This window comes from Colletes latitarsis, chromosome 12, assembly GCF_051014445.1.
Source record: "Colletes latitarsis isolate SP2378_abdomen chromosome 12, iyColLati1, whole genome shotgun sequence".
Lineage (NCBI taxonomy): Eukaryota > Metazoa > Arthropoda > Insecta > Hymenoptera > Colletidae > Colletes > Colletes latitarsis.
This window is the reverse complement of record NC_135145.1, coordinates 18,395,056-18,422,198: the sequence shown is the minus strand read 5'-3', so window position 1 is coordinate 18,422,198 and position 27,143 is coordinate 18,395,056. Positions and strand designations below refer to the sequence as shown.

General features: G+C 37.3%; 1 protein-coding gene across 17 annotated transcripts in view; it reads left to right on the top strand.

Moving 5' to 3' along the window:
* Positions 1-27,143, top strand: part of LOC143348816 (serine/threonine-protein kinase MARK2) — a 294,206-nt gene that overhangs the window by 259,114 nt on the left and 7,949 nt on the right. For 12 of the 17 annotated variants that reach the window (XM_076779449.1, XM_076779447.1, XM_076779446.1 and 9 more), the window contains 8 exons: positions 2,556-2,668; positions 2,762-2,969; positions 3,366-3,563; positions 5,332-5,536; positions 7,331-7,498; positions 10,906-11,026; positions 13,549-13,637; positions 24,700-24,741. In XM_076779449.1, the coding sequence (XP_076635564.1) occupies positions 2,556-2,668; positions 2,762-2,969; positions 3,366-3,563; positions 5,332-5,536; positions 7,331-7,498; positions 10,906-11,026; positions 13,549-13,637; positions 24,700-24,741 (1,144 nt within the window). The other 5 variants (XM_076779448.1, XM_076779454.1, XM_076779455.1 and 2 more) reach the window with 5 other exon arrangements.

Below are 27,143 nucleotides of genomic sequence, written 5' to 3'. Positions count from 1 at the left end.
CAAGAAAATTTGTAGTTGCAAAGAGAAAATAGGCTTACTAAAATTTCATATGGAAACTTGGAGTTAGTAAAAAAGTAATAAAATCTTTGAAATGTTCTTGCGATAGTATTTCGAATCAAAATGGTGTCGTTTAACTTCTTGCAATACGATTCCATTACAAGCAATTTCACAAATGTATACTATTTAATTTTGTTTAAATTTGAAAATTTGTAAAGGATTTATTTAAGAATACCTTGAGAATATGATTTTAATACATGAGACTTATTGACAAGTGTAGTGTTGTTGTAAAACTTGACATAAAGAACTTTTTACGAGTTGGACACTTTATTGTACAGCAAGGGGTTAAATAATCAAAGTGTAACGAGTGAAACCAAGTGCAGTAGATTAATATTAAAACACTAGTTTTTAATTCGTTACACGGAGTTTTCATAAAAATTTAATTTTGCATAACTTTGTTAAACGTAAAATAATGGAACTGAAACTAGAGCCACCATTTTAACTTTCGTTTGCAATGGAGCAGATAATACTAGAATTGTCTTCCTAGACGAAGAGTGCATATTTGTTGATCATTCTTGCTATCTAAACTAATGTCGAACTTAACCCAAATCTAACCTATACAGGGTGTTCGACCAACCATGGGAAAAATTTTAATGGGAAATTATAGAGGTCAAAATAAGACGAAAATCAAGAATACCAATTTGTTGATGGAGGCTTCGTTAAAAAGTTATTAACGTTCGAAGTTGCAGCTGTAGAACGGCAATTTGTCCACCTATTTGAATTTTTTTCTCGAAAATGCGCAAGATTTTGGGGGTATGTCTATTCACCAAAAATTATTGCAATTGACCCCCGCAACCGAAAATAATTTTTTTAGAACGATTTGAAATTTTTTTTTCCGTCGAAAAATTTCACACCTTCTCGAATTTTTTTTTCGAAAATGGGTAGGATTTCGATGGTATGACTCATGACCAAAAATTATTGTAATTGACCTCCGCAAACGAAAATAATTTTTCCAGAACGATTTGAAATTTTTTTTTTTCATCGAAAAATTTAGGCACCTATCCGATTTTTTTTCTCGAAAATGAATAGGATTTCGGAGGTATGTCTATTCACCAAAAAATATTGTAATTGCCCCCCGCAACCGAAAATAATTTTTCCAGAACGATTCCAAATTTTTTTTTTTTCGTCGAAAAATTTCGCATTCTCGAATTTTTTTCTCGAAAGTGGGTGGGATTTCGGGGGTATGACTCATGACCAAAAATTATTGTAATTGACCTCCGCAGCCGAGAATAATTTTTCCAGAACGATTTGAAATTCTTGAATTTCGTCGAAAAATTTGTCCACCTACTCGAATTTTTTTCTCAAAAGTGCGTAGAAATTCGAGGATATGTGTAATGACCAAAAATGATTGTAATCAACCCCCGTAACTAAATATAATTTTTTTAGTATGATTTGGAATTTTTTAATTTCGTCTAAAAATTTCAGTATCTACTCGAATTTTTTTCTCAAAAATGCGTAAGAATTCAAGGGTATGTCTATTGACCAAAAATGATTGTAATTAACTCCCGTAACTAAATATAATTTTTTTAGTATGATTTGGAATTTTTTAATTTCGTCTAAAAATTTCAGTATCTACTCGAATTTTTTTCTCAAAAATGCGTGGGAATTCGAGGATATGTCTATTGACCAAAAATGATTGTAATTGACCCTTGTCACTAAAAATAATTTTTCCAGAACGATTTGGAATTTTTGAATTTAATTGTTAATAACTTTTTAACGAAGCCTCCATCGACAAATTGGTATTCTTGATTTTCGTCTTATTTTGGCCTCTAGGATCTCCCATTAAAATTTTTCCCATCGTTGTCGAACATCCTGTATATGACCACCATTTTAACTTTCGTTTTCAGTAAAGCAATTAGATGATACTAGAATTTACTTCTCAGACAAAGTGTGCACATTTGCTGTTGATCATTCTTGCTATCTAATGTTGAACCCAAACCTAACCTACATATGACTGCCATGCTATTCATATGTGGGTACAATTTCACTTTGTAATCAAAGAATCAATTCTCAAACTGAAATGCAAAAGGAAATAAATTTGAACAGAATTCACGAAGTCGACTAAGTGACCTTTTATTTACTAAATTGACCGTAGATACGAGTTGCGCAGAAATAGTAGTTCGACAGCGAGGTCAAAGGCTGGTCTAAATTCCAGCACTGTCCTTTGGTAAATGGTTCGATACGAAGAAGAACGACGATTTCCTCGCGGTTTGCTAGTACCTACAATGGTAAATAGTAGTGTGTAAAATGGTGTCTACGAACGCATTCTTCCTGCACAGCGAACCACCGAGCTTCTTCTCGAAATCTTTGTTTGCCTGCCCCGCGATGCATCGCCGATCCGCGCGACGGTAGATAGAAAAAGAAACGTGTAATGCGTTGGATTCCGTGAGTTGGATGACGGGTATTATCCGGGCGTTGCTCGTTTGTTGAATTAATAGCATCATTCTGGCTAGTATTCTTAGTGGTTGTGACTATGCCGCTACGCCTGTTTGTTTTAGAGGCCCTGGCTAGTATGGGGTACACGAGAAGTGAAATAGAAGATTCCTTAGAACAAGCGAAGTACGATGACGTGTTCGCCACGTACTTACTCCTAGGAAGAAAGACCACCGATGTAAGTAAAACGGGGAGCGTGGTAGAAGTGGACGAGGATCTAGTTATAAATTTAAAAAAAAAAACAAACAAAAAAATACGATTCGTTTCGTAGCCTGAATCGGACGGTTCGCGGTCAGGCAGTTCATTGTCGTTGCGCAACATTCCGCCGCAAGCTGGTTCGGGCGGAAGCGGAGGCGGAGGAAGCGGAGGAGGCACGGGTGGCGCCGTGCAGAGTCCATCGCACAGAGGTGTTCACAGAAGTATTTCCGCTAGCAATCCAAAACCCAGTAGACGGGTTTCGTCCGTAATCGAATCGCTTCGTAAGTTTTAAAAACCGTTAATTCCACCTTCCCAAAAGCTCTCGAAACATTTTCTCACCGACACTCTATAGCCAGTCCGGATTTGAAACGTTATCGGTACCGAGTTGACGCGAACGTCGAACGAACGAGGCAGACATACATACGTATATAGGTAAGGGACGTAAGAGAGATACCCAGGCGGCCCCGAGAGAGTGTTTAAAAAAAAAAATAACTGTGTCTGATCGTCGACGAAACGTACATATATGCGTCGCCTCGGTGAAACGTCCACGTCTGGCAGCGACTTTTCGTCGATGTTCTTTGAAATGGTCGATTAATGAAATTTACTACTCGACGAGCGAGAGGCGTGGTTTGTCTGATTGTCCGTACACCCGTTGTATAACGCATTTACCTCGCTAGGGGGAGCACCGAGTCCAGGGAACGCGACGAATCATAATCACGCGACTGCTGCGACCAGCGGGACTGTGACTGGAAGCGGTGGTAGTAATTTTAAACGGCAAAATACCGTAGACGCAGCCACGATCAAGGAGAACAGTGCTCGTGTGTCCGCGAGCCGTCCTTCGGCTCCGAAAAACAGTCCAGGGCAATTAGACACTAGTGAGTTCTTCTTTTTGTTGTACCGTAACCTTCACTCGAATCTCACCATCCTTGTCCAATCGTTTGCGATGTTGTACCTTTACGAAGCTTTAGCAAAACATACATATTTATATACCATATATTTATCTGCTTTGGATAAGGTTGCAGTGGTTCGTTCCCCCAAATTCCGACTTTTTAATGATTTCGTAATTTACATTTTTATTTATACTTTTGTGTCACGATTCTATGTGCTCCCAATTCGTAAGCCCCCATCCACTACCCCAAAGTTACTATACACTAAGTTAACCCCAGACGTCTATCGTGGATGCGTTTAATTACAATTTTTCAAACTTACGCCTGTTTGAGGTTAGAAGTTTGTGCATCTCTGTAAACTTTCAAAGTATGCGTTGCTCAACAGAATTTTGTATGAATGAGTTGCATGGTTTGAAGGGATACACTATTGTCTTTTTTATAGGTTGAAGGTGTTTCAGAGATTTGAAGGTTAACTTTGGTTTTTTTTTTATGAAATACTATTTATACCAAAATATGGAAGAATATCAAATTCTGAGTAGATAAGTATCGATCTGCAGTAGCCCTAAACCTAATATCTAGACTGTGGATGTTTATGCATTTACAGATTAATTTAAATTCTCAAAAAACTACAGAATGCACACTTTCATTGCCACGTCACCCATATATGACAGGATTTACCATTACGATACTAGAAAAATTCATTCTCAAGTTAAGACGTTGAGAAAAATAAATTTGGATAGAATTTATGAACTTTAACAATGTTACAAAATAAATACTGAAATAAAGTTTAGGTTATGCAGCTTACAATGGTCTAAAATCAAAATTTTACAGAATATCACACAGTTTTGATCTGGCAGTGAACGTGTTAATATGCACAATTATAAGACGTACTTAAAGTACGATACGAATTAGTATATTTAGAGGTTGAGGCTAACAGAGTTCGCATTTCATTAATACTATTAATAGAAGTATGAATTTGCATAAATATCTACAGTCTACTAATAACTAATGAATAATTTCACTTTATTCCTTGACAATTTCCACTGTTTTGCAAAAATTTGCAATAAGGTTTAGTCTTCCTTTTGATATTACGTAAAGAAACTTTTCAAAAAATAAAATGAAATTACTCATTAGTTATTAAGTTTAGAGCTAATACAGATCATCATTTGGGTATAAAAAGTATTCCACGTAAAAAACCAACGCTGGTCTTCAAATCTCTAAAACGTCTTAGCCTATAAAAAAGACAAATGCACTATGCAGCGTACCCCTTCAAACCAACTTTTTTATACAAAATATTTTGAGCAACGCATACTTTGGAAGTCCTAGAGTTGCACAAGTTGCATAGACTTACGTACTACCTTTGTACAAACTTAGTCAAACTTGTCATCGTACAAGAAATTATTAATATGTCTCCACTTTATTATCTTGCCATATTTTTGATAAATTCAGATTTACTAAAGCATCAGCGACATTCGTCTGGGGTTAAAGATTGTTATTTGTACTTGTAAATAATTTAAGCGTCGTATCTGCTTCCTGAATCCTTCAGTGATTCGTTTAGAGGACATTGACTGAATGATTAAAGAATATTAGTCGAAGCTTGAGGATTCAGAGAGAAGTAGATGCGACGTTACGCCAGTACCAGATGTTTTTAGTCCTTGTTGACACTCGTTGCCATGCCTGTGTTATAATTTTTTTTAAAAAAAAAACGTATCCGCTGCTTTGTTTTGTGTTGAACTATATCTAATGAGGCTTGCAGTGACAATGTTCATTCTAGGCGTGGGTACAAGTCCCGGTGGTAGGGCATGGACAGGCAAGAGCAACACGATGAATACAGGGGTAGGTGGTGGTGGTCGACCACTCACCTCACCTAGCGTTGTTTTTGTTGGTCGACGTAGTACCATCTCCTATGATCAAGCGAAAACGTCGTCCTCGTCTACCGAAAAAACCAACGATCCACCCAGGTATAGTAACATCCAATTGTTCTTTATCTTCTCTCATCTTCGTATGTACCGATTCGATGAATATTCATGAATTATCGTAACGATTGTTACTTAGTCTACCAACGATACCGTAGACACTGGATCCACAAGAGCGCAAGCAACGTTCGAGGAACGTGTTACAAGTTTTTCGAGGAAGCACCAAGTGTCTCTAGTGTGATCCAGTGTCTGCACCCGATAAACCATATACAATTTCTTAACGCGCACAGCGAAACTTCGGTTCGTAATTGGTTATTTTTTTACAGTTTCTTGTCGACTAAACAGTGGTTTCTTGCGTATATTTTTTTTCTAATTTTTTTTTCCTTCTTTTCTTTAATTGTACCGACTAACCATAGGCGACCGATTGCTCGTGTGTTAAGTATACTAAACCACCTACGTTCGAACGAGAAGATTGACTTAAACATCCGGACAATAACCAAGACTCTGTCATTAAGCCCCAAGGGAGTTTATTTGTTTGTTGTGTTGCTCTAGCATGTTGGCTGCTGCCTGCCAATCGTTCATTGCAGACCACTTTCTTTATGGCTTGACAGATGTTGACCGAACAGATAGTCTAATCAAACGTGTAATACTTACAATTATACAAATTGCTTGCTATAAATTATACCGAGCCACAGTTACATTCACATGACCTTTACTCTGTTCTATTTTTTTTACAAATGTATATCTAGATCTACAAGCGTGTGCGTATAGATACCAACCATTAACATTCATCATACATGTTCTCATTCTTATTATGTTTTAGCGTCGTATTCTGTTCCTCTCGACATAGAATTTCTCGCGAGCCAAACTTATTACGTAGCACAGGACAGTATTTTCAGTTTACACCCGTCCTCTCTCTTCGGTCCCACAAATTTCATCCCCACGGCTCCTCCAGTTATCAGTGAAAAATTGCGTTTCGCTATATTTTTACCCGTGCACACGGCACCATCCATTCTTGGCGATCGAGGAAAGTACAGGATTCCCCTTTTCTTATTTTTTTATTAGTAATAGAGTATTGTTATTTGTAACTAAATTTATTCTCAAAGTACAGCAGTATATATTTAGTTAATAATTCTGTATTCCATAGTTAGTCTTTTCTAAGTTACCGTTAATAATTAATTTTCCTAGAAACTTACCAAAATGGAGGAGGGAATCCATTTTGTTTGCTGCACTTCCCTCGATCGGTAGAAATCCAAGGGTCTTTCCAGTTAAAAATCCTTTTGTGAAAACAATTATGTACATAATATTCAATTTCTGAGTATATCGTATTTAAACGTATCAATCACGTAAATTCGTCTAAGATTTTTCATATACGCGAAGATAGAGCAACAAAGATGGCCGCCAACTTCGCAGCCGTTATTTATCAAAAAATAATTAGAGCTTTGTAGTCTACGATAGCTCTGCAAAAAGATCACGTCCAATGCAACATAACCTCTCATTTAGGATAAAGAAAAATGGGGAAAGGCCCTTGGGTGGTCCCGTGTGCCCACCGTGGATGGTTGATAACGCGTCGAACAAATATCGCGCATCCCATACGCTGGATCAGTCCTTTCTTTTTTTTTTTAATTCTCTCGACGGACGAAAAATTACCTGATTTCCAGAGAACCGTTTATCGATCGCGACAACGAGGAAAGTAACACGCGTCTTCCTCTGCGAATTACGAACCGATTCGATCTGCGAGAACAGCAGTGCTATTATTATTAAAGAAAAAAAAAAAAACGGTAGAAATGGTAGAGCCGGTGCCGAGCAGGGCAGTTTGTTGATTAGTTTTGTGCACAGCCTGGGCGAGGGCACTAGACCAACGCGGGGTCACACCAAGTCTGCGAGCATCAGCGCAGGTCACCGTTCCTCGAGTGGCGTACCCCCCAGCGACCATTCACTACTGGACCCTCAACCACGCAACGCCCACAACTCCTTACTCGCCACTGCTGACCCTCTTAGACAGAGGTACAGGTCCCCTACGCCTTATCAGCCAACCTATATACAATTCCTCATGCTAGTTGTGCCAAAAGTCTAACGTGCAATCCGTTACTTCGACGAACTTGACGGTTGCTCCTCGGTTTAACGCTTGCAATTCACCTGGTCGCCTTCGAAGCATTAACCCTCTTAGCACATTCATGGTAATCCCCTAAGAAACGTGGGGGGACAGAGTTCTGTGGGCATCTAGCTTTCTCAGTTTAAAATATTAAAAGTAACATAAATGAGCACATTTATGCTAGAAACCCACCTTGGATTTTTAATGCCACGTAGCAAAACTGTCATGCCTTGTAAAAAGTACTAAAATATTAGTCGTTACCTTACATAAGTATCTACAGAAAGCGAGGCATAAATATTAACGCAAAGAAATTATTGTAGAGCAAAGAAATATCACTCTTGGAATTGCAACTCGTATGCAAACATATTACATTATCATTTTAGTTACTCATAGTGTACCATGTGCTTCTTAGCTTGAATCTAACCTCTCTTTTACTATCATAAAGATACAGATGATTTGTCGTAACAAATATTTCTTTTTGCATTCTTATATCTGACAATAAGTAACTACTGATATAGTTTTTGACTAAATTTTTGTAATTTGCTGTACATTAAAAGGGTTGAGCCACATAATAAAAATGTCATACTTTGTACAAAGTACTACAATAGTAGTCGTTAGTTTATATAATTATGTACAGAACACAAGGCACAAATATGAATATAAAGAAATTATTGTAGAAGAAAATATCAGTCATGGGAATCCCCTAAAAAACGTTGGGGGACAGAATTCTGTGGGCATCTAGCTTCCTCAGTTTAAAATATTAAAAGCAACATAAATGAGCACATTTACATCAGAATCTCACTTAGGACCTTTAATTCCACGTTACAAAACTGTCATGCCTTGTAAAAAGTACTAAAATATTAGTCGTTACCTTACATAAGTATCTACAGAAAGCGAGGCATAAATATTAACGCAAAGAAATTATTGTAGAGCAAAGAAATATCACTCTTGGAATTGCAACTCGTATGCAAACATATTACTCAAGTATTCATTTTAGTTACTCATGGTGTACCACGTGCCTTTTAGCCTGAATCTAACCTCTCTTTTACTACTTTCATAAAGATACAGATGATCTATCTTAGCAAATATTTCTTTTTGCATTCTTATCAGTATATCTGACAATAAATAACTACTGATATAGTTTTTGACTAAATCTTTGTAATTTGCTGTACATTAAAAGGGTTAAGTCACATAGTACAAATGTCATACCATGTACAAAGTACTAAAATAGTAGCTGTTAGTTTATATAACTATTGTACGGAGCACTAGGCACAAATATGAATATAAAGAAATTATTGTAGAAGAAAATATCAGTCATGGGAATCCCTTGAGAGACGTAGCAGGACAGAGTTATGTGGGCATCTAGCTTTTACATTTAAAAATATTAAATACAATATAAATTAGCAGGTTTACATCAGGAACCCACCTTGGACTTTTAATGCCACATAGCAAAACTGTCATGCCTTGTAAAAAGTACTAAAATAGTAGTCGAAGAAGAAAATATCAGTCATGGGAATCCCCTAAGAAACGTTGGGGGACAGAATTCTGTGGGCATCTAGCTTCCTCAGTTTAAAATATTAAAAGCAACATAAATTGGCAGGTTTACATCAGGAACCCACCTTGGACTTTTAATGCCACATAGCAAAATGGTCATGTCTTGTAAAAAATACTAAAATATTAGTCGTTACCTTATGTAACTATCTACAGAAAGCAAGGCATAAATATCAACGCAAAGAAATTATTGTAAAGCAAAGAAATATCAATCTTGGAATTGTAACTCATATGCAAACATATTACTAAATTATTCATTTTAGTTACTCTTGATGTACCACGTGTCTCTTAGCCTGAATCGAACCTCTCCTTTACTACTTTCATAAAGATACAGATAATCTATCGTAGCAAATATTTCTTTTTGCATTCTGATCAGTATATCTGACAATAAATAACTACTGATATAGTTTTCAACTAAAGTTTTGTAATTGTACATTAAAAGGGTTAAGTCGATAGCGCCAATGGTGGACCATCGAAGAATAAAAAGTAACTTGCAATTCCACGCTAGACTATTGGAGCACCCTACTCTTGCGAGAGATACATTCGGATACATATTTTTTTCCCCCCCAATTCGTTCGTTTACTTGTTTATTTTTGGGCCACTAACTCTCTTAGGGTAACTAGGAGCCAGCGGTCGAGAATTTAAAAATTGCCTTTCGTAGGTTCTCTAGGACAGTTTCTGGTCATTTAGCTCCATTTACTTTCTCTTTTGTTTCTAACTTGCACGTCTCTCTATCGCAATTTTATTATTTCTGTTCTGATCATCCGGCTTTGGTCGCCTCTTTCATTTCTGTATACCTCATTTCTCGTTACATCGTTCTCGATTGGTATTCCCCGGACTCACGCCGCGGCCGCGAACACAAGCTCCACATATCTCGTTCGTGCTGAATCGGCCATTAAACTACAGAAACAGTATACGTAGAACAATTTAACTTTACCGTTGATGGAGTAATTCGCATGTACGTTGTAGCGTATCTTTTTTTCGAAAGTGTGAGAGACTTACAGTAAGTATTATACTGCTTTAAATTAGTATACGAACTTCATACAGGTATACTGATAAAGATTCTAATTCTAACATCATGTACTGTAGGCGTTCGGAATATTTTTATATACGATCCACGTTTTATAGCGTTACTCGTAATAATTAGAGTTCTATAGAAGAGCAGTCGGTTATGTGTAAACCATCATGCACGTATCGGTACATTCACCGTTGCAGTTAACCGTTCCTGTTATCGTCTCGTCGCGTTATCAGTAAAACACCGACTAACTTGGACTAAATGTTCTCTTCTATCGACGCATGTTGCAAACAAATGTTTCTCGGTACATTGTACCCCGATCATTCGTGTAACTCTCTTCGTTAGTGTAAATTGTTTAACAAGTTCTGCTTACTTAGCTGAAAACTATCGAAGCTTGTCTTGCAAGACGTAGAAGGATCGCTTGTGCATTATAAAACCGTCCTCTTAAAGGACACTTGTCGCGCTGATAGTGAAGATTTTGTTTACTTTTACATCCTACTATACTTCTTCTAATTTTTTATTTTTCTATTTTTTTTCCTGGTGTTTTCTTTGCATCTTGTCTTTTGCTTCCTCCGTAACGAAAGTTAACGAAAAAAAAAAAAGACAAAAACGGTCTATCGTATTGAATCAAATGCACATAATTTCTAGCAAAGAATCGACACGGACAAAGCAATTATTTACACATAGTTACTATACACGCAGCGAACCGTATCGAGCAACATTAATATAACAAAAACAACTATTTCTAATTAGCTTGGGTGTGTCTCCAAGTAATAGACTGGCAACACCTACAACACCAGCATTTCCTCGAAATGTTCCAAGTCGTAGCACGTTCCACTCTGGCCAAAACAGACCGCAGCGAAATCATACTCAGGTTCGTACAGTCTTTATTCTTATCTTACAAATGTAATTATAATTGTTTTATAGTATTATTAATTACGAAAATATTTTTAATTTTTAACGTGTTACATGTAACAAATATAATTATAATTGTTTTATAGTATTATTAATTGCAAAAATATTTTTAATATTTCACGTGTTACATGTAACAAATATAATTATAATTGTTTTATAGTATTATTAATTACGAAAATATTTTTAATTTTTAACGTGTTACATGTAACAAATATAATTATAATTGTTTTATAGTATTATTAATTGCAAAAATATTTTTAATATTTCACGTGTTACATGTAACAAATGTAATTATAATTATTTTTGTAGTATTATTAATTACGAAAAGATTTTTAATTTTTAACGTGTTACATGTAACAAATGTAATTATAATTGTTTTATAGTATTATTAATTACGAAAATATTTTTAATTTTTAACGCGTTAGATGTAACAAATATAATTATAATTGTTTTATAGTATTATTAATTACGAAAATATTTTTAATTTTTAACGCGTTACATGTAACAAATGTAATTATAATTATTTTTGTAGTATTATTAATTACGAAAAGATTTTTAATTTTTAACGTGTTACATGTAACAAATGTAATTATAATTGTTTTATAGTATTGTTGATTACAAAATGATTTACACGTGTAAGGAGAAGTTTATTTATTGCAAATACAAATCAGTACTGTTATTTTTGAAACAGTTAATCTGTTTGAAGTGCATACTATTATTGAATAATAATTAATAAATGGCAATGATTTTTTTTTACAAATTTATACAGCCAAACCGGAATACAAAATACTGAAATAGTATAAAAATACAGTATATTTGATTATGGAGAATTGTTGTTATTATTATTCTTATTAGTATTGAATAATATATTTTAACGAGTTATATGCTTTTTTCACGAATTTATACAGTTAAACCAGAATACAAAATGCTGAAATAATATTATATAAAAATATAGTATATTTAATTGTAGAGAATTGTTATTATTATTATTATTGAATAATACATTTTAACGAGTTATGCTATTTTTACAAATTTATACAGCTAAACCAGAATACAAAATGCTGAAATAATATTCAACAAAAATATAGTACATTTAATTATAGAGAATTGTTATTATTATTATTATTATTATTGAATAATACAGGGTGTTCAGACAACCTTGGAAAAAATTTTAATGGGGGATTCTAGAGGCCAAAATAAGACGAAAATCAAGAATACCAATTTGTTGATGGAGGCTTCGTTAAAAAGTTATTAACAATTAAATTCAAAAATTTCAAATCCTTCTGGAAAAATTATTTTTGGTTGCGGGGGTCAATTACAATCATTTTTGGTGAATAGACATACCCCCGAAATCCTACTCATTTCCTCGAAAAAAATTCGAGAATGTGTGAAATTTTTCAGCAGAATTGAAAAGTTTCAAATCACTCTGCGAAAATTATTTTCGATTGCAGGGGTCAATTGCAATCATTTTTGGTCAATAGACATACCCCCGAAATCCTAACCATTTTCGAGAAAAAAAATTCGAATACGGGGCAAATTTTTCGAAAAAATTAAAAATTTCAAATTGTTCTGGAAAAATTATTTTTGGTTCCTGGGGTCAATTACAATCATTTTTGGTCATTACACATCCCCTCGAAATCCTACGCATTTTCGAGAAAAAAATTCATTACTGAAAACATAATGTGAGGCCAGAAATGGTTCCCCAAAATTTCATGTAAATCTTTAAAACATCATAACTCCTGAACGGATTGTACGATTTTAATGTTTAAAAAAGCAAATGACGCGTATTTTAGCGAGGAATATGTAGAAATTCTAAAAATATTTGAAAAGTTGTTCCTTAACTCCTTAAAATGAGAAAAACCCCATAAAAATGGTTCAATTTTCAAACAGCTATAACTCCTACAATAGTGAATATATTTTAATGAAATTTATTTGTGAATTAGAGCTCATGGATATCTACAAAAAAGTATTAAACAAAATTCCCGTAGCGCGTCAAACAAATTTATTAAAAATCAAAAACGATGTATTAAGAAAAATCGACAGGGGGGGTAGGTGCCTAAATTTTTCGACGAAAAAAAAAAATTTCAAATTGTTCTAAAAAAAATATTTTTGGCTGCAGGGGTCAATTATAATTATTTTTGGTGAATACACATTCCGACGAAATCTTACGCATTTTCAAGAAAAAAATTCGAAACAGGCAGAACTTTAAACGTTAATAACTTTTTAACTAAGCCTCTATCAACAAATTGATATTCTTGATTTTCGTCTTATTTTAGCCTCTAAAATCCCCCATTAAAATTTTTCACAGGGTTGGCGGAATAACCTGTATATTTTAATGATCTATGCCATTTTTACAAACTGACACAGCTAAACCAGCATAAAAAATACTAAAATAACACAACAATATACTATATTTAATTATAAGGAATGTATCACAAAGCGACGTAATAATCCTACAAATAATTTTCATGCTATTTTCAGGGTCACACTCACACGCAGGACACGAATGCAATTAGCCCGCTAACGAGAACGTCCTTTTTCTCAAAATTATCGTCGAGGTTCTCCAAACGGTAAGTTTTTTATTCCTAACTAAACGTACATACCGACTAGACATTTTTTTCCGATATTTGACAGCATGCTAGTACATGTACCACTGTAAAATACCACTGTTCGTCCGCAAATATATCGAACGTCGGCCAAGTAACTTTTTTTTTTTTTATAAAATTGAAAAGTCGACCCGAACGAACGAACCGATTCGAAGCATTTGAGAAATACGGTTTTTCGAGGATTCGCGAGATTAAAAAAAAAAAAACATCGCGACGCGCTTATAGCAAATTTCTTTGAATTCACGATCGTCGACAGATTTTTTTATTTTTTTTACACTCGTCGCGCGGCGAACCGAATTCGATCGTACGAATTAATATTTCCACCGGGACGATCGATCGAAAACCACACGCAGAACGAAGCAAAAAGGCAATAGAAGACGCGCGACAGCTTTTGCAGTGGGCCCTCCCCCAGATGCATGCGTATTAATGGATCCGACAAAAACGAACGAATCTTGGACTGTGTTTTCTTATATTCATGCTGAAATAGTTTAAAACGAGTCGAACCTATCGTTTGCATGCGATTATGATATTTCTGTTTTAAGGATGCACAATGACTATGTAATTCTGAAAACCGTATATACGTACGATATACATTTCTATATCGTATACGTCTCTTTTGTAACACGTGTATACATCATGTTGTGAAAAAAAAAAAAAAAAAAAAAAAACTATACAGTATGATCGGCTAAACAGATCCGATGAGCCAGCAGCGACCATTATCAGTGAAAGCCACGAATTACACGTAGCTTGTCCATGACGTTTCGTAGTTTTATTTATTTATTGCGCCAATTTTTTCATCCCGAAGCCGAAACGCGTGTTCGCTCGCTCGTACAGTTTCTTTCATTTTCTTTCTTCCTTTATTTTCTCTTTACTTTATTTTGTCCCGCAAACGTTTGCTCGTAAGGTCTATATAGCCCCTCCAGCCCCCCTCTAACCCCCAACCCCTTTAGTTCGTTTCTTCGTAGACAATAAAAAAGATAAAAAACGTTATGGTCTCTCTGTTTTACAGGAGTACGATTCGTTTGTCAAAGACTAGTAGAAAATAACCGCAAACGTATATACAGGGTGTTTGGTCAACCCTGGGAAAAATTTTAATGGGGAATTCTGGAGGCCAAAATAAGACGAAAATCGAGAATATAAATTTCTTGACTGAGGCTTTGTTAAAAAGTTATTAACAATTAAATTCAAAAATTTCAAAAGCGTTCTGAAAAAATTATTTTCGGTTGCGAGGGTCAATTACCATTATTTTTGGTCATTACACATACCTACGAAATCCTATCCACTTTCGAGAAAAAAATTCGAGTAAATACTGAAATTTTTAGACGAAATTAAAAAATTCCAAATCATACAAAAAAAATTATATTTAGTTACGAGGGTTAATTACAATTATTTTTGGTCATTACAGATACCCTCGAAATCCTACGCCTTTTCGAGAAAAAAATTCCTTACCAAAAATCTAATTAGGTGCCTAAATTAGACGAAAAAAAAATAATTTAAAATCTTTCTGGAAAAATTATTTTCGGTTGTGGGGGTCAATTACAATTATTTTTAGTCATTAGATATACCTCCGAATTCATATCCACTTTCGAGAAAAAAATTCGAGTAGATACTGAAATTTTTAGACGAAATTAAAAAATTCCAAATCATACTAAAAAAATTATATTTAGTTACAGAGGTTAATTACAATTATTTTTGGTCATTACACATACCCTCGAAATCCTACGCCTTTTCGAGAAAAAAATTCCTTACCAAAAATCTAATTAGGTGCCTAAATTAGACGAAAAAAAAATAATTTAAAATCTTTCTGGAAAAATTGTTTTCGGTTGTGGGGGTCAATTACAATTATTTTTGGTCATTACACATACCTCCGAAATCCTATCCACTTTCGAGAAAAAAATTCGAGTAGATACTGAAATTTTTAGACGAAAGTACAAAATTCCAAATCATACTAAAAAAATTATATTTAGTTACGGGGGTTAGTTACAATTATTTTTGGTCATTAGACATACCTCCGAAATCCTATCCACTTCTGAGAAAAAAATTCGATTACATACTGAAATTTTTTGATGAAATTAAAAATTCCCAATCATACTAAAAAAATTATTTTTAGTTGAAGAGGTCAATTACAATCATTTTTGGTGAATAGACATACCTTCGAAATCCTATTCACTTTCGAGAAAAAAATTCGAGTAGATACTGAAATTTTTAGACGAAATTAAAAAATTTCAAATCATACTAAAAAAATTATATTTAGTCACGGGGGTTAATTACAATTATTTTTGGTCATTAGACATACCCTCGAAATCCTATGCCTTTTCGAGAAAAAAATTCCTTACCAAAAATCTAATTAGGTGCCTAAATTAGACGGAAAAAAAATAATTTAAAATCTTTCTGGAAAAATTATTTTCGGTTGTGGGGTCAATTACAATTATTTTTAGTCATTAGATATACCTCCGAATTCATATCCACTTTCGAGAAAAAAATTCGAGTAGATACTGAAATTTTTAGACGAAATTACAAAATTCCAAATCATACTAAAAAAATTATATTTAGTTACAGAGGTTAATTACAATTATTTTTGGTCATTACACATACCCTCGAAATCCTACGCCTTTTCGAGAAAAAAATTCGAATAGATACTGAAATTTTTAGACGAAATTAAAAAATTCCAAATCATATTAAAAAAATTATATTTAGTTACAGGGGTTAATTACAATTATTTTTGGTCATTAGACATACCTCCGAAATCCTATCCACTTCCGAGAAAAAAATTCGATTACATACTGAAATTTTTTGATGAAATTAAAAATTCCCAATCATACTAAAAAAATTATTTTTAGTTGAAGAGGTCAATTACAATCATTTTTGGTGAATAGACATACCTTCGAAATCCTATTCACTTTCGAGAAAAAAATTCGAGTAGATACTGAAATTTTTAGACGAAATTAAAAAATTTCAAATCATACTAAAAAAATTATATTTAGTCACGGGGGTTAATTACAATTATTTTTGGTCATTAGACATACCCTCGAAATCCTACTCACTTTCGAAAAAAAAATTCCTTACCGAAAATCCGATTAGGTGCCTAAATTCGACGAAAAAAAGAAATTTCAAATCGTTCTGGAAAAATTATTTTCAGTTGTGGGGCTCAATTACAATCATTTTTGGTGAATAGACATATCCCCGAAATCCTACGCATTTTTGAGAAAATAATTCGAGTAGGTAGACAAATTTTTCAACAAAATTGAAAAGTTTCAAATCGTCCTAAAAAAATTATTTTTAGTTTAAGAGGTGAATTACAATAATTTTTGGTGAATAGACATACCCTCGAAATCTTGCCCATTTTCGAGACAAAAATTCAGTAAGGGCGAAACTATAAACGTTAATAACTTTTTAACGAAGCCTCCATCAACAAATTGGTATTCTTGATTTTCGTCTTATTTTGGCCTCCAGAATCCCCCATTAAAATTTTTCCCAGGGTTGGACGAACACCCTGTATATATGTATATACACATCGTGTGCAACGTGCAATTTTGGTCCGTATCCACGTTCCGTTCCACGTTCCGTGTCCGTTCCATCGTCACGATGCTCTCTTAACGTTCGAACGCTCGATTATTGACAGAGAATGTGCCCCACGGGATCCGTCGACGAATGTAATACTGCTTGGCTGAGTTCGGGCCACCTCGCATACTCATTGTGCATCCCTTTTTGACTTGAGTTGTAGCGAGGCATAATCCTTGATTTACCACCTACTTTTATATACGTACACGTATATATTTAACATGGGACTTTGATCTTGCCGCCATTACGGTAATCGTACAAGCGACGAGAACGCGTGATTGCGTTAGACGCGTAGAGAGAACAAGCGAAACGGTTGTAATAAAAGCGTAGTTGGAACCGAGGACGCGAAGGCCACAGAATAACGAGAGTAAACCCGGGTTTCATGCTAAAAAAAAAAAAAAAAAAAAAAAGTTGTACTTTCACGATATGGTCACTGTACTCATCGTCGATACAGGGCGGATGAATTTAAACCGAAAAGAATTTTTTTTTCATTTTTTTTTTTTCTTTTGTTCGTTGCCAATTCTCGAACACAGAGCATAGCCATTGGTGCATCGCTTAATTCTTCGACATTTAATTTATACCGGTGTGTGTATTCTATGCTACAGGACGTGAACCGATTAAAGCTTGGCTTCGCTCGGGTTCCGACAAGCAAATGGCCATAGAGACGCGCGAAAACTTAACATGCGACCAAATGTGCTGCCGAGACCAGAAACACACGCACGCCTAACGCATTTGTTCCGTGCGATCGGCCTCGAAGAATCGTGCGCAGACACGTTGCGCACGTTGTGTACGACCCAACGCTCTCGACCGGATCGTTCTCGCCCGGGGACGCGTTTGGAGAGAAAAGAGAAACGACGTTTTGGCTCCGTTATTCTGTGGTGTGTCGCCGAGGTGTATGGTTCGAGGATCCGTTCTCGCGATGGGAACATTTACACGAACGAACGAATATCAATTGACAGCCGTCGGTGATCCCCGGAAACGCGCGGGAATTCTTTAAGAATCGCAAAATTCTCGTTTCCGTACGAAAAAAAATTGTAAATAACTAATTTTTGATTCGTTCTTTGCGCGATACTTTTCACGGAGAGCCTATAAAAAAATTGTCGAAACTAAATGAGAGATACACGAATTTCGACGAACTTACAAAAAATAAGTTGACAAATGTCATTATCAGGCGTGACGTGTGATGGGGGGATTCTCGCGAATATTCGGAGGATCTCGCGCGAGTCTGTCTCTCGCAGTCGTGCGAACGCAACGATTCGAGAATACGAATGTCTTCCTGACACGCGCGACGATGCAGGAAGGCGCCTTATCCACTTAGATGTAGCACTCGAATTTGTGCCTTTCCTAACTCAGCCTGCCAACTATACCGAACGTGCACTCGTATGCCGCTCATCTAAAGATATACATATACCCGATCTTCTTTCTATTTTTATACGTATTCGTACGTCGTGACATATACCCTCGGCTTCGTTTTTTCTTTACCCTCTTTACCCCTAGAGTAAGAACGAGCGCGCGTTTACCGTTTGTCGGTGATCCAGAACAGAGCTGCGCAAACCGGCGGCGCAGTAGCCGCGCTCGACTATCGCGTTCGCTGCGCAAACCGGCGGCGCAGTAGACGCGTCGTAGCTTGTGAAAGTTTTCGCTTTCGTTTAAAGTAACAGTGAGGGCAGTCCACGACGAGTGAGACCGACATTCGATAATATCAATTGTACTTTGTCTGTGGTGAGCGACTAGTACCTGTCTGGCGTTGTGCAGCTCTGATCCAGAACAATTTTCGGCGGAAGTCGGATATCCAGTGACGTGAAACGCGAGCATTCGGGGTTTCGTCTTTACCGACGGTCGATAAAAAAATTGTCGCGAGTTTAAAGGCAGAAAGATCGAATCTTCCGGTGCTGTGGGTGCTTAGAAGTTAGGTTAGGTGGGGCGTTCAAGCTTCAGCACCGAAATGACGCAAAGCAATTCCGTGCCCGTCGAACGATCGCGATTATTCTCGACACTCGTTTCCGTTGTTCGCACTGGGCGTATTTTGTCGACGGCCAGAAACGAAAACGCGTACGCGCGCGCGCGCGAGCACTCCGAACGTTCGTCAAAGTGGTATATAATTGTACTAACAAAACGTTGCGCGATCGATTTCACAAAGATAAATGGAGTACATGTAAAACAATTCATTCATGCATTGACAGGTTTTCTAAGTGAAGGGTGAAGTCTCGCCTTGTTTCCCTCGAGCTGAAATGAGAGCGAGCCGTACGCCGAATATCGAGCAACGGCCCCGATATGCACGCCAGCCACTTTGCTGGCTAAATAAAAAGAACTAGTTAAAATCTGATCGAGTGGCCAAGCGTGACTTCCTACGTAGCGTATTCTTTTAATCCATCTCACGTTCTTTTTTTTTTTTTTTTATCTCTCTGTTTGTTAACAATATTACATAGGATTACGATGAAACTGTAGAATAACGTTATCGCCCTGTAATTACCGTATTTCTGTATCGTATTCTTACGATCCCGGGAAAATATGTTGGATAACAATTAATTTCCTCGCCCCCTGTTAACTGTAAAACGTTTCCTTTTCTCATTTTTGTTTTTCTCGCGTCATCCCAAGATACCAGAAACAGTTGCATTTTCCGAGTTTCGTTACTCGTTTACTCTACCCCCCCCCCCCCTACCCCCCTTTTTTTTTTCTTCTCACAAAGTCCTTGACTTCGTTTCTTTTTTACGTATATATGATATCCAGCATAGGTTCCTCACGAAAGCGTGAAATTTGCGTTTAGTTCTTTGACGCGCGATCCCACGTCGAACGCGAACTCGTCCAGGCGAGAACCGCCAATGGGGTGATCCCCGTTTCTCCGTACGAATTCGCGCATGCGGACGGGCACGAACGGCGAGTAAAACCGATGCGCGGCGGATTCGTTCGCGACGTGTTCATTCGATTCCAGTGAAAATTTTTATTCGTTCACCACGCGACGTATATTTCCATTCTGTAACGCAAATTGTCGTTTTTATACGAGTGAACTTTCTTTACCCGTCGTTCGAGAACGTTCGTTCGGATGAGAAAATCTCGCGCGAATTACGTGTGTGCGTATATATCGCGTTACACGCGTGCAATTTTTGTAAATACAATTACATTGGGGAAAAGTCGTTACAACGAGGGGGCGAAAATTCCGCGTCCATTTATATCGGGTTTTCCTTGGTTTCTCCGGCATTTGAGTCTTTTTTTTTTTTTTTTACACTGTTCGGTTGGTGCAATTCAACGAGTACTATTATACACTTTCATTTTTCGAAGTTGAATCGCTACGGTAATCGGCGAAACGTATGGCTAAAGGCATTCCACTATTATTATTTTTTTTTTCTTCCCTTTCGCGCGAAGACGATTTTAATCCAAACGAAGGAATAACAAAAAGGAACGACGCCTCGCGACCGTAAATGTGCATTTTCTTTTTTCTTTTTTCTTTTACATTGTATATTTTACATTAAACACAAAAAAAAAAAGATACCAGCAACAAGAAGCTCTTTACTTTCTTAACCTTGTACGAGACTGATCTCAAAACCGACTAACGAATTAAACAATAGCGTGCTACTCGATTTCAGTGACCGGCAATTCGCGATATTCGCATTTATTTTTTTTTTTTTTTTTTTTTATTTTTTTTTTAACTTATCACGGTTCAACATCAAACAGGGTGCAAAGATTTATCGGTACAGACAGGCCATAAACGATTATTGGTTACTCGTTTCTTTGTATATTGATTATTGTAACTCGATCCATATTGTACTAATTAATCAATAGAAATATATAACATAGAGACCTGTATATTTATATATATATATAGACCTATATATATATATAGACCTATATGTATGTATATAGACCTATATGTATATATATATACATATATAAATACTATATATATTTTTGGCAGTCATCGTAAGACGACAGGAAATTACTTTGTTTATCCATTGTGTTTCTCGACGAGACAATACCGCGCTTAGTATAAAATTCACGACAGGAACGCGACAATTTTGTCCGCGACCGACACATTCGACTGGTTTTCCTCTACTAAGCGCGTGTATTGGGCTTGCATGGGGGCGCAATAAATCGTAAAAACGAAGATGAACATTGCGTAGACCGGATACTACCCCGTTATCGTAAACTGCGTGCCTTCCTCTTTTTGATATTGTACATTTCACAACGTATTTTGCTAAACGAAGAAACGAACGGAGGAGAAAACCGATGCACTAGTTTTTCAAGAATTTCGTCGCGAGTTTAGCGTAGAGTAATCTGGTCAGTGTTTGTGTAGAGCGTGTGCACGCGCCGAACGACGACAGCAACAACAAAAAGTAACAATTTATCATACTATTATTTATAAGAAAGCAAGAAAAAGAGAAAAAAAAATACACGATGAGACAGAGAGAGAGAGAGAGAGAGAGAGAGAAACGAAGGAAAATGTTCGTAATGTGTTACGATAGATCGTTGAATGCCCGGGAACGAATGGACGAGAGAAAGGGCAGTGCGCGTGCGCGAGAGAAAGTCGAAGTGCGCATGCGCGAGCGAAAGGCGAGTGCGCGTGGCTTGTTTTCGATTACAGTTAACGACTAAGGTCTTGTTTAAGTTCTTTTTTTTTTTCCACATCCACGGATCAGAATATAAGTTTGTGCCTACGTTTTACTTTAATTTCAACTGCATGGTGATATCAAGTATGCTTTACATGTAAACTTTAGTGTCTCTTAACCGATATACCATCGTCCGAAATTACGAAAACAGATACGATCGTGCGCGGGACTCGGTCGGGCTCTCGATCGACAGCGTCACGGATCGATTTCTTTAGTGTTCGACTTGTATTTTTATCGTTGATAAACGAGATGTTGTGTTTTGAATAAGTAATTTGATGGAAGGGCATTGTCTGTCATTTAATTAAAAAGGAATTCGTGGATCAGCAACACGTGCTGACAGAAGCGCGATGTTTCCATTTGGGCTGTTGATCAGTCATGCAACGAAAGAAAGAATTTATGGATCAGTTGTATGCAATATGTGGCGCAAGACTCACAGTTGGGAATGTTGACCATATTAGGCTGATGACCAATCGAGAGGAAGGTGCATAAAAGGCCGTGTCACCTGTCGTTCTGCATTGGTACAGTTCCCTTTGCCACCTGCTCAAAGTCTGGTGAATTCTAATTCTTCACCAACTCTCAAATCTTCCCACTCAATACGTTGAACCCCCAGGGGCACAACATTATTTAGTGGCAACGGTGGGGTGTACTGGAGAGCTGGGCTCTTGATGGGCCTTTACATCATCCATGAGACCAATGACCATCTGCAAGTGTTGTCACTTTAGTTTCTAGGTCTTCGAAGATGTGGTTGAAGAGCATGAGGGATGCACCGGAAGATCCCTTTTAGATACACCGTGATGAGGACCACTTCTACCATGTTATATTCTATAAAGAAGAAAGAAACTTTTTCCAAGAACGTCCATAAGTCAGATGTTAAAGGACATTTCATTTTTGATACAAATGCCTTAGCTTGAAGAAAGTAATGAACAGATCCTTCTCTTCTCTGATGAACAGATTTGATGTATTCTAAGTAGGCTAAGGTTTGTGCTCCAGGGTCTGTCGGATGTCCCTTTTGAGGATACCAAGAGGGTGGTGGCAGGTACAGTTTTGCTAGTGTGGGAGAAGGATCGTGATGAGGAGCTTTAACTTCTTGAGGTGACTGGAATGCATCTTGCTTCGTTGTATCTGGACTCGATCCCAATGGTAACCCACTTACCAGGAGAAAGGAAGATAGAGGAATGTCTGCAGAAGATCTGGGAATGCTTGATAGTCGTCTGGGGATCCCTTGAACTTCTGCTGCCTCTCCAGGGGACCCTAATGTGGGCCAACTAATGTTGTGCTCCTGGGGGTTCGACGTGTTGTGTGGGAAGATTCGAGAATTGCTGAAGAATTAGAATTCACCGGACTTTGAGCAGATGGCAAAGGGAACTTTGTCAATGCAGAACGTTAGGTGGTTTATTCGTTACTTTGAATTGTCAATCTCCGCCTGTGGGCTTGACACGGCCTTTTATGCGCCTTCCCCTCGATTGGTCATCAGTCTAATATGGTCAACTGGGAGTGTTGCGCCATATGTTGCATACAGCTGATCCATGAATTCTTTCTTTCGTTGTATGACTGATCAACAGCCCAAATGGAAACGTCGCGCTTCTGTCAGCACGTGTTGCTGATCAGCGGATTCCTTTTTAATCAAGCAGACAATGCCATTTCATCAAATTACTTAGTCAAGGCACAACAACGTCGATCGAATTTTCTTTGTAAATCGGTTCTCGCTGGTACGCGTCTGATAACGCGCGCGTGTTCGATGAAACGTAACGGTTTTATCGTCTCTAATGATTCCTGTCGTGCTCAGACCGAGATCGAATGCGTGAAAAAGAAGGAAACGGCCACACGACAAATTAATGTTAACGCGTTGTGCACGGCAGTAAGAAAACGAGAGAAGGTAACGAGAAGCAACTCGATCGTCTTTACGCATTATAAAAAAAAAAAGAAACGTATAAACGGACAAAGTATCAGCCGCAACCGTTTGTACGTCGAAGTAATAATGAACATAGCGCATTTGTAAATGGTTTGAACGCTCTTTGCTGCACTCCACAACTCTGTACGCCCGTCCAAAACGCCCGGATCGTTTTTTTTCTAGTATTTCTGTTTTATTTTTTTTTTTTTTTTTTTTTCGTCCTTTTTCTTTCTAATTTCGATTCGATGAACCTGTAGAAGCGTCTGCCTTAGATCTTTGCAACAAGAGAAGAAAAAAGCGAATAAAATAAAAATGGAGGGCAGTAAATGGCTCGTAGAGACAGGATAGAAATATTATTTAAAATAATTTTAAGAAGCAATAATAGTAATAATTTCGTATTAATAAACATGTTGAAACTGTCTTGTATATGTTGTATCAATTTATTTCCGAATCCTCAATTAAAAAGGAATCATGTTTTGCTCGCGCGCGCGAGAGACAAATCTCGGTCCCATGTGTTCGTTTTGTGCATGCGTCTTCGATTAGAAATGTTTTATGTGCGAATTCGCTTGTTTCGAGCAACATAGATATACGTATATTTGCGTTACGTGAATACATATTTTTTTTTTTTTTTTTGTTTTTTAGGTACGACGATTGCCAAAATGTTTCTTCGTAGTTTGTAATGCCGTTTAACCCCCCTCCCCCCTCACCTCGTTTTTCCGTTTCTTTTTTTGTTTTTTTGTAGGAGCAAATTACTAACTAATATTAACGATAGATAATTTTAACGGGTCTCAAGAACTGTTACATCTCGTCCCAAACGCTATACGACCTCTCGTTGCATCGTAAAAAAAAAAAATAGGTGTGCAAGTGGTGATATAGAATGGTGGTGGTTTATACATATAAACTGAAATTTGATTTGACGATTTATCATGTTTAGTGTTTGTTAGCAACTGCCTTTGTTTTGTTATTTCAGCCCCATGGACCCATCCGTACCCCCCAAGCACCCAGTAGTGAGGTACGTTGCTGCATACCATAATACCACTGCCCATACGTTCTAATTTCTTTCATTTACGCCTCCTCTGTTCTTTTCTGTCGTTGAATTTTGTTCGTTCGTTTGTTTGTTTGTTTGTTCGTTCGTTTCTTTCATACTCGTCCAAATTTTTCGTTTTACTTTTTCTTTTTTTCTTCTTTTTTTTTACTATCGTTTTACTTTTCCTTTTTGCGTGAAATTTCTCTCTTTTAACACTTTCTAACGATGGCGACTGGTACGAAGTGAGCCGCGTCTTTTCCCTGCGAATCGAAACGTTTGACACTCGACGTACGACACTGTCGTAGCCCATAGCAACGATACACACACGTCTATAATAATAATTTTTAAACGAATGAGTCGTTGGGACGCAACTGTGTTTTGCTTGCTGATGTTGAACAGTCATTTCGCGAACAGTGGACGAAACGTTTAGTCCCGACTTCGTTTGGAAATACGAGCAATCTTCTCTTGTAAATAATACTTGCATTTCTCAGTTTTAGGAAAGCTTTGAATTTAAATGGGCGACGTTTGTTGGGTAAAAGTCACAGTGACCCACATGTGGGGCATTGGACAGCGAAGCTCGAGGAAACATCGATGCAATAAACGAGGGTGGAAAGCTTTGAGTTTAAATGGGCGACGTTTGTTGAGTAAAAGTCACAGTGGCCCACATGTGGGGCATTGGACAGCGAAGCTCGAGGAAACATCGATGCAATAAACGAGGGTGGAAAGCTTTGAGTTTAAATGGGCGACGTTTGTTGAGTAAAAGTCACAGTGACCCACATGTGGGTCATTGGACAGCGAAGATCGAGGAAACATCGATGCAATAAGCGAGGGAGGAAAGCTTCGAGTTTAAATGGGCGACGTTTGTCGAGTGAAAAGCGCAGTGACCCACATGTGGGTCATTGGACAGCATAGATTGCGGAAATAACGATGCAATAAGCGAGGGAGAAAAGCTTTGAGTTTAAATGGGCGACGTTTGTCGAGTGAAAATCGCAGTGCCCCACATGTGGGTCATTGGGAAGCGAAGATCGAGGAAACATCGATGCAATAAGCGAGGAAATATCGTATAAGGAGAGATACTTCTTGAGATCCCTTCGTTGTTCATTTGAAGTGCAACGAGTGCACGAAAAGTGAATCTTTTTACTACGATATCGAAACCTTTTAAAATCATAATAATATCCAAGTAATTATTAGGAGTCTGAGAAAAAATTTTTTAAATTATTTACGATTTAGTACGACTCGCTAAAAAAAAGTCTCGATTGTTCTCAACAAGCGTGGACGCAAAATTCGAACTGTGGTTAAATGCATTCACTGTCCGGTCTCTCAGCGACGTATCCAATAGCGTAGCGTTATGCCCCATATGTGGGTCATAGACAGTGAACGTATAGAGGAATATTGCTCGTATCGGTGAACGAAGCTTATCAAATAGCGTAACGATATGCCCCATATGTGGGTCATAGACAGTGAACGTATATGGAGAATATTGCTCATATCGGTGAACGAAGCTTATCCAATAGCGTAACGGTATGCCCCATATGTGGGTCATAGACAGTGAACGTATATTGAGAATATTGCTCGTATCGGTGAACGAAGCTGGACAAAACCGTCCACCGTTTACGTAAATTACTCGTTCGTAATTTCGATTTGTTGTGCGAGGTACGACGAAATCACGCACGAATCTTGTTTTACCGTCGACGTGTGCAGCGATCAACAAGTTTTGTTATTTCGGCGTCCGATCGCTGCGTACCCGCTTTCGACACGCTCCAAACGCTCTCTGTTCCCCCGTTTGCAGCTTTCCAAAACATGTTCCGGCATACGCGCGCCAAGATTCGGGCAAATTTTATTCGCAAACAACGACCAAAACCTTTAGATTAATTCGTAAATTCGACGCTATTACAAGAATTTATTTTATCTCAACGAATTTACCAACGAATCTAAAAATGGCGTCCGTTGATAAAATTCGCCCGACTCTGGCCGAACAGCATTTTTTAAATGCCCGACGTCACCCGTTACGTACGACTAGAACCTAACCTAGAACTTACATCCTAACACTACTTCTGCCCTCGTAAATTTTTCGGTGTGTATATACGAATAAATACATATACGCGACCACGAGTTGCATGCATGGCACGCATGTGTGACGTTTTTTTACGTTTTTACTTTGCCGTCGTTCAGTTCGCGATCGACGGCCCACGGAATCAGCCTAGTGCACGTTTATTGAATCATAGACGTATCCCGTTGATCGTCAGAAAAGTCTTTGAACGACAAGGGAAGTCGCTTTTGTAACGTTGCGACCCCGTGCGACTGGCGAAGAAAAAAAAAATGGCCGACACGATGCCGGAATCGTTCGTGCACGACCACTTAAAGAATAATGTCTGTCGCATGTTTTG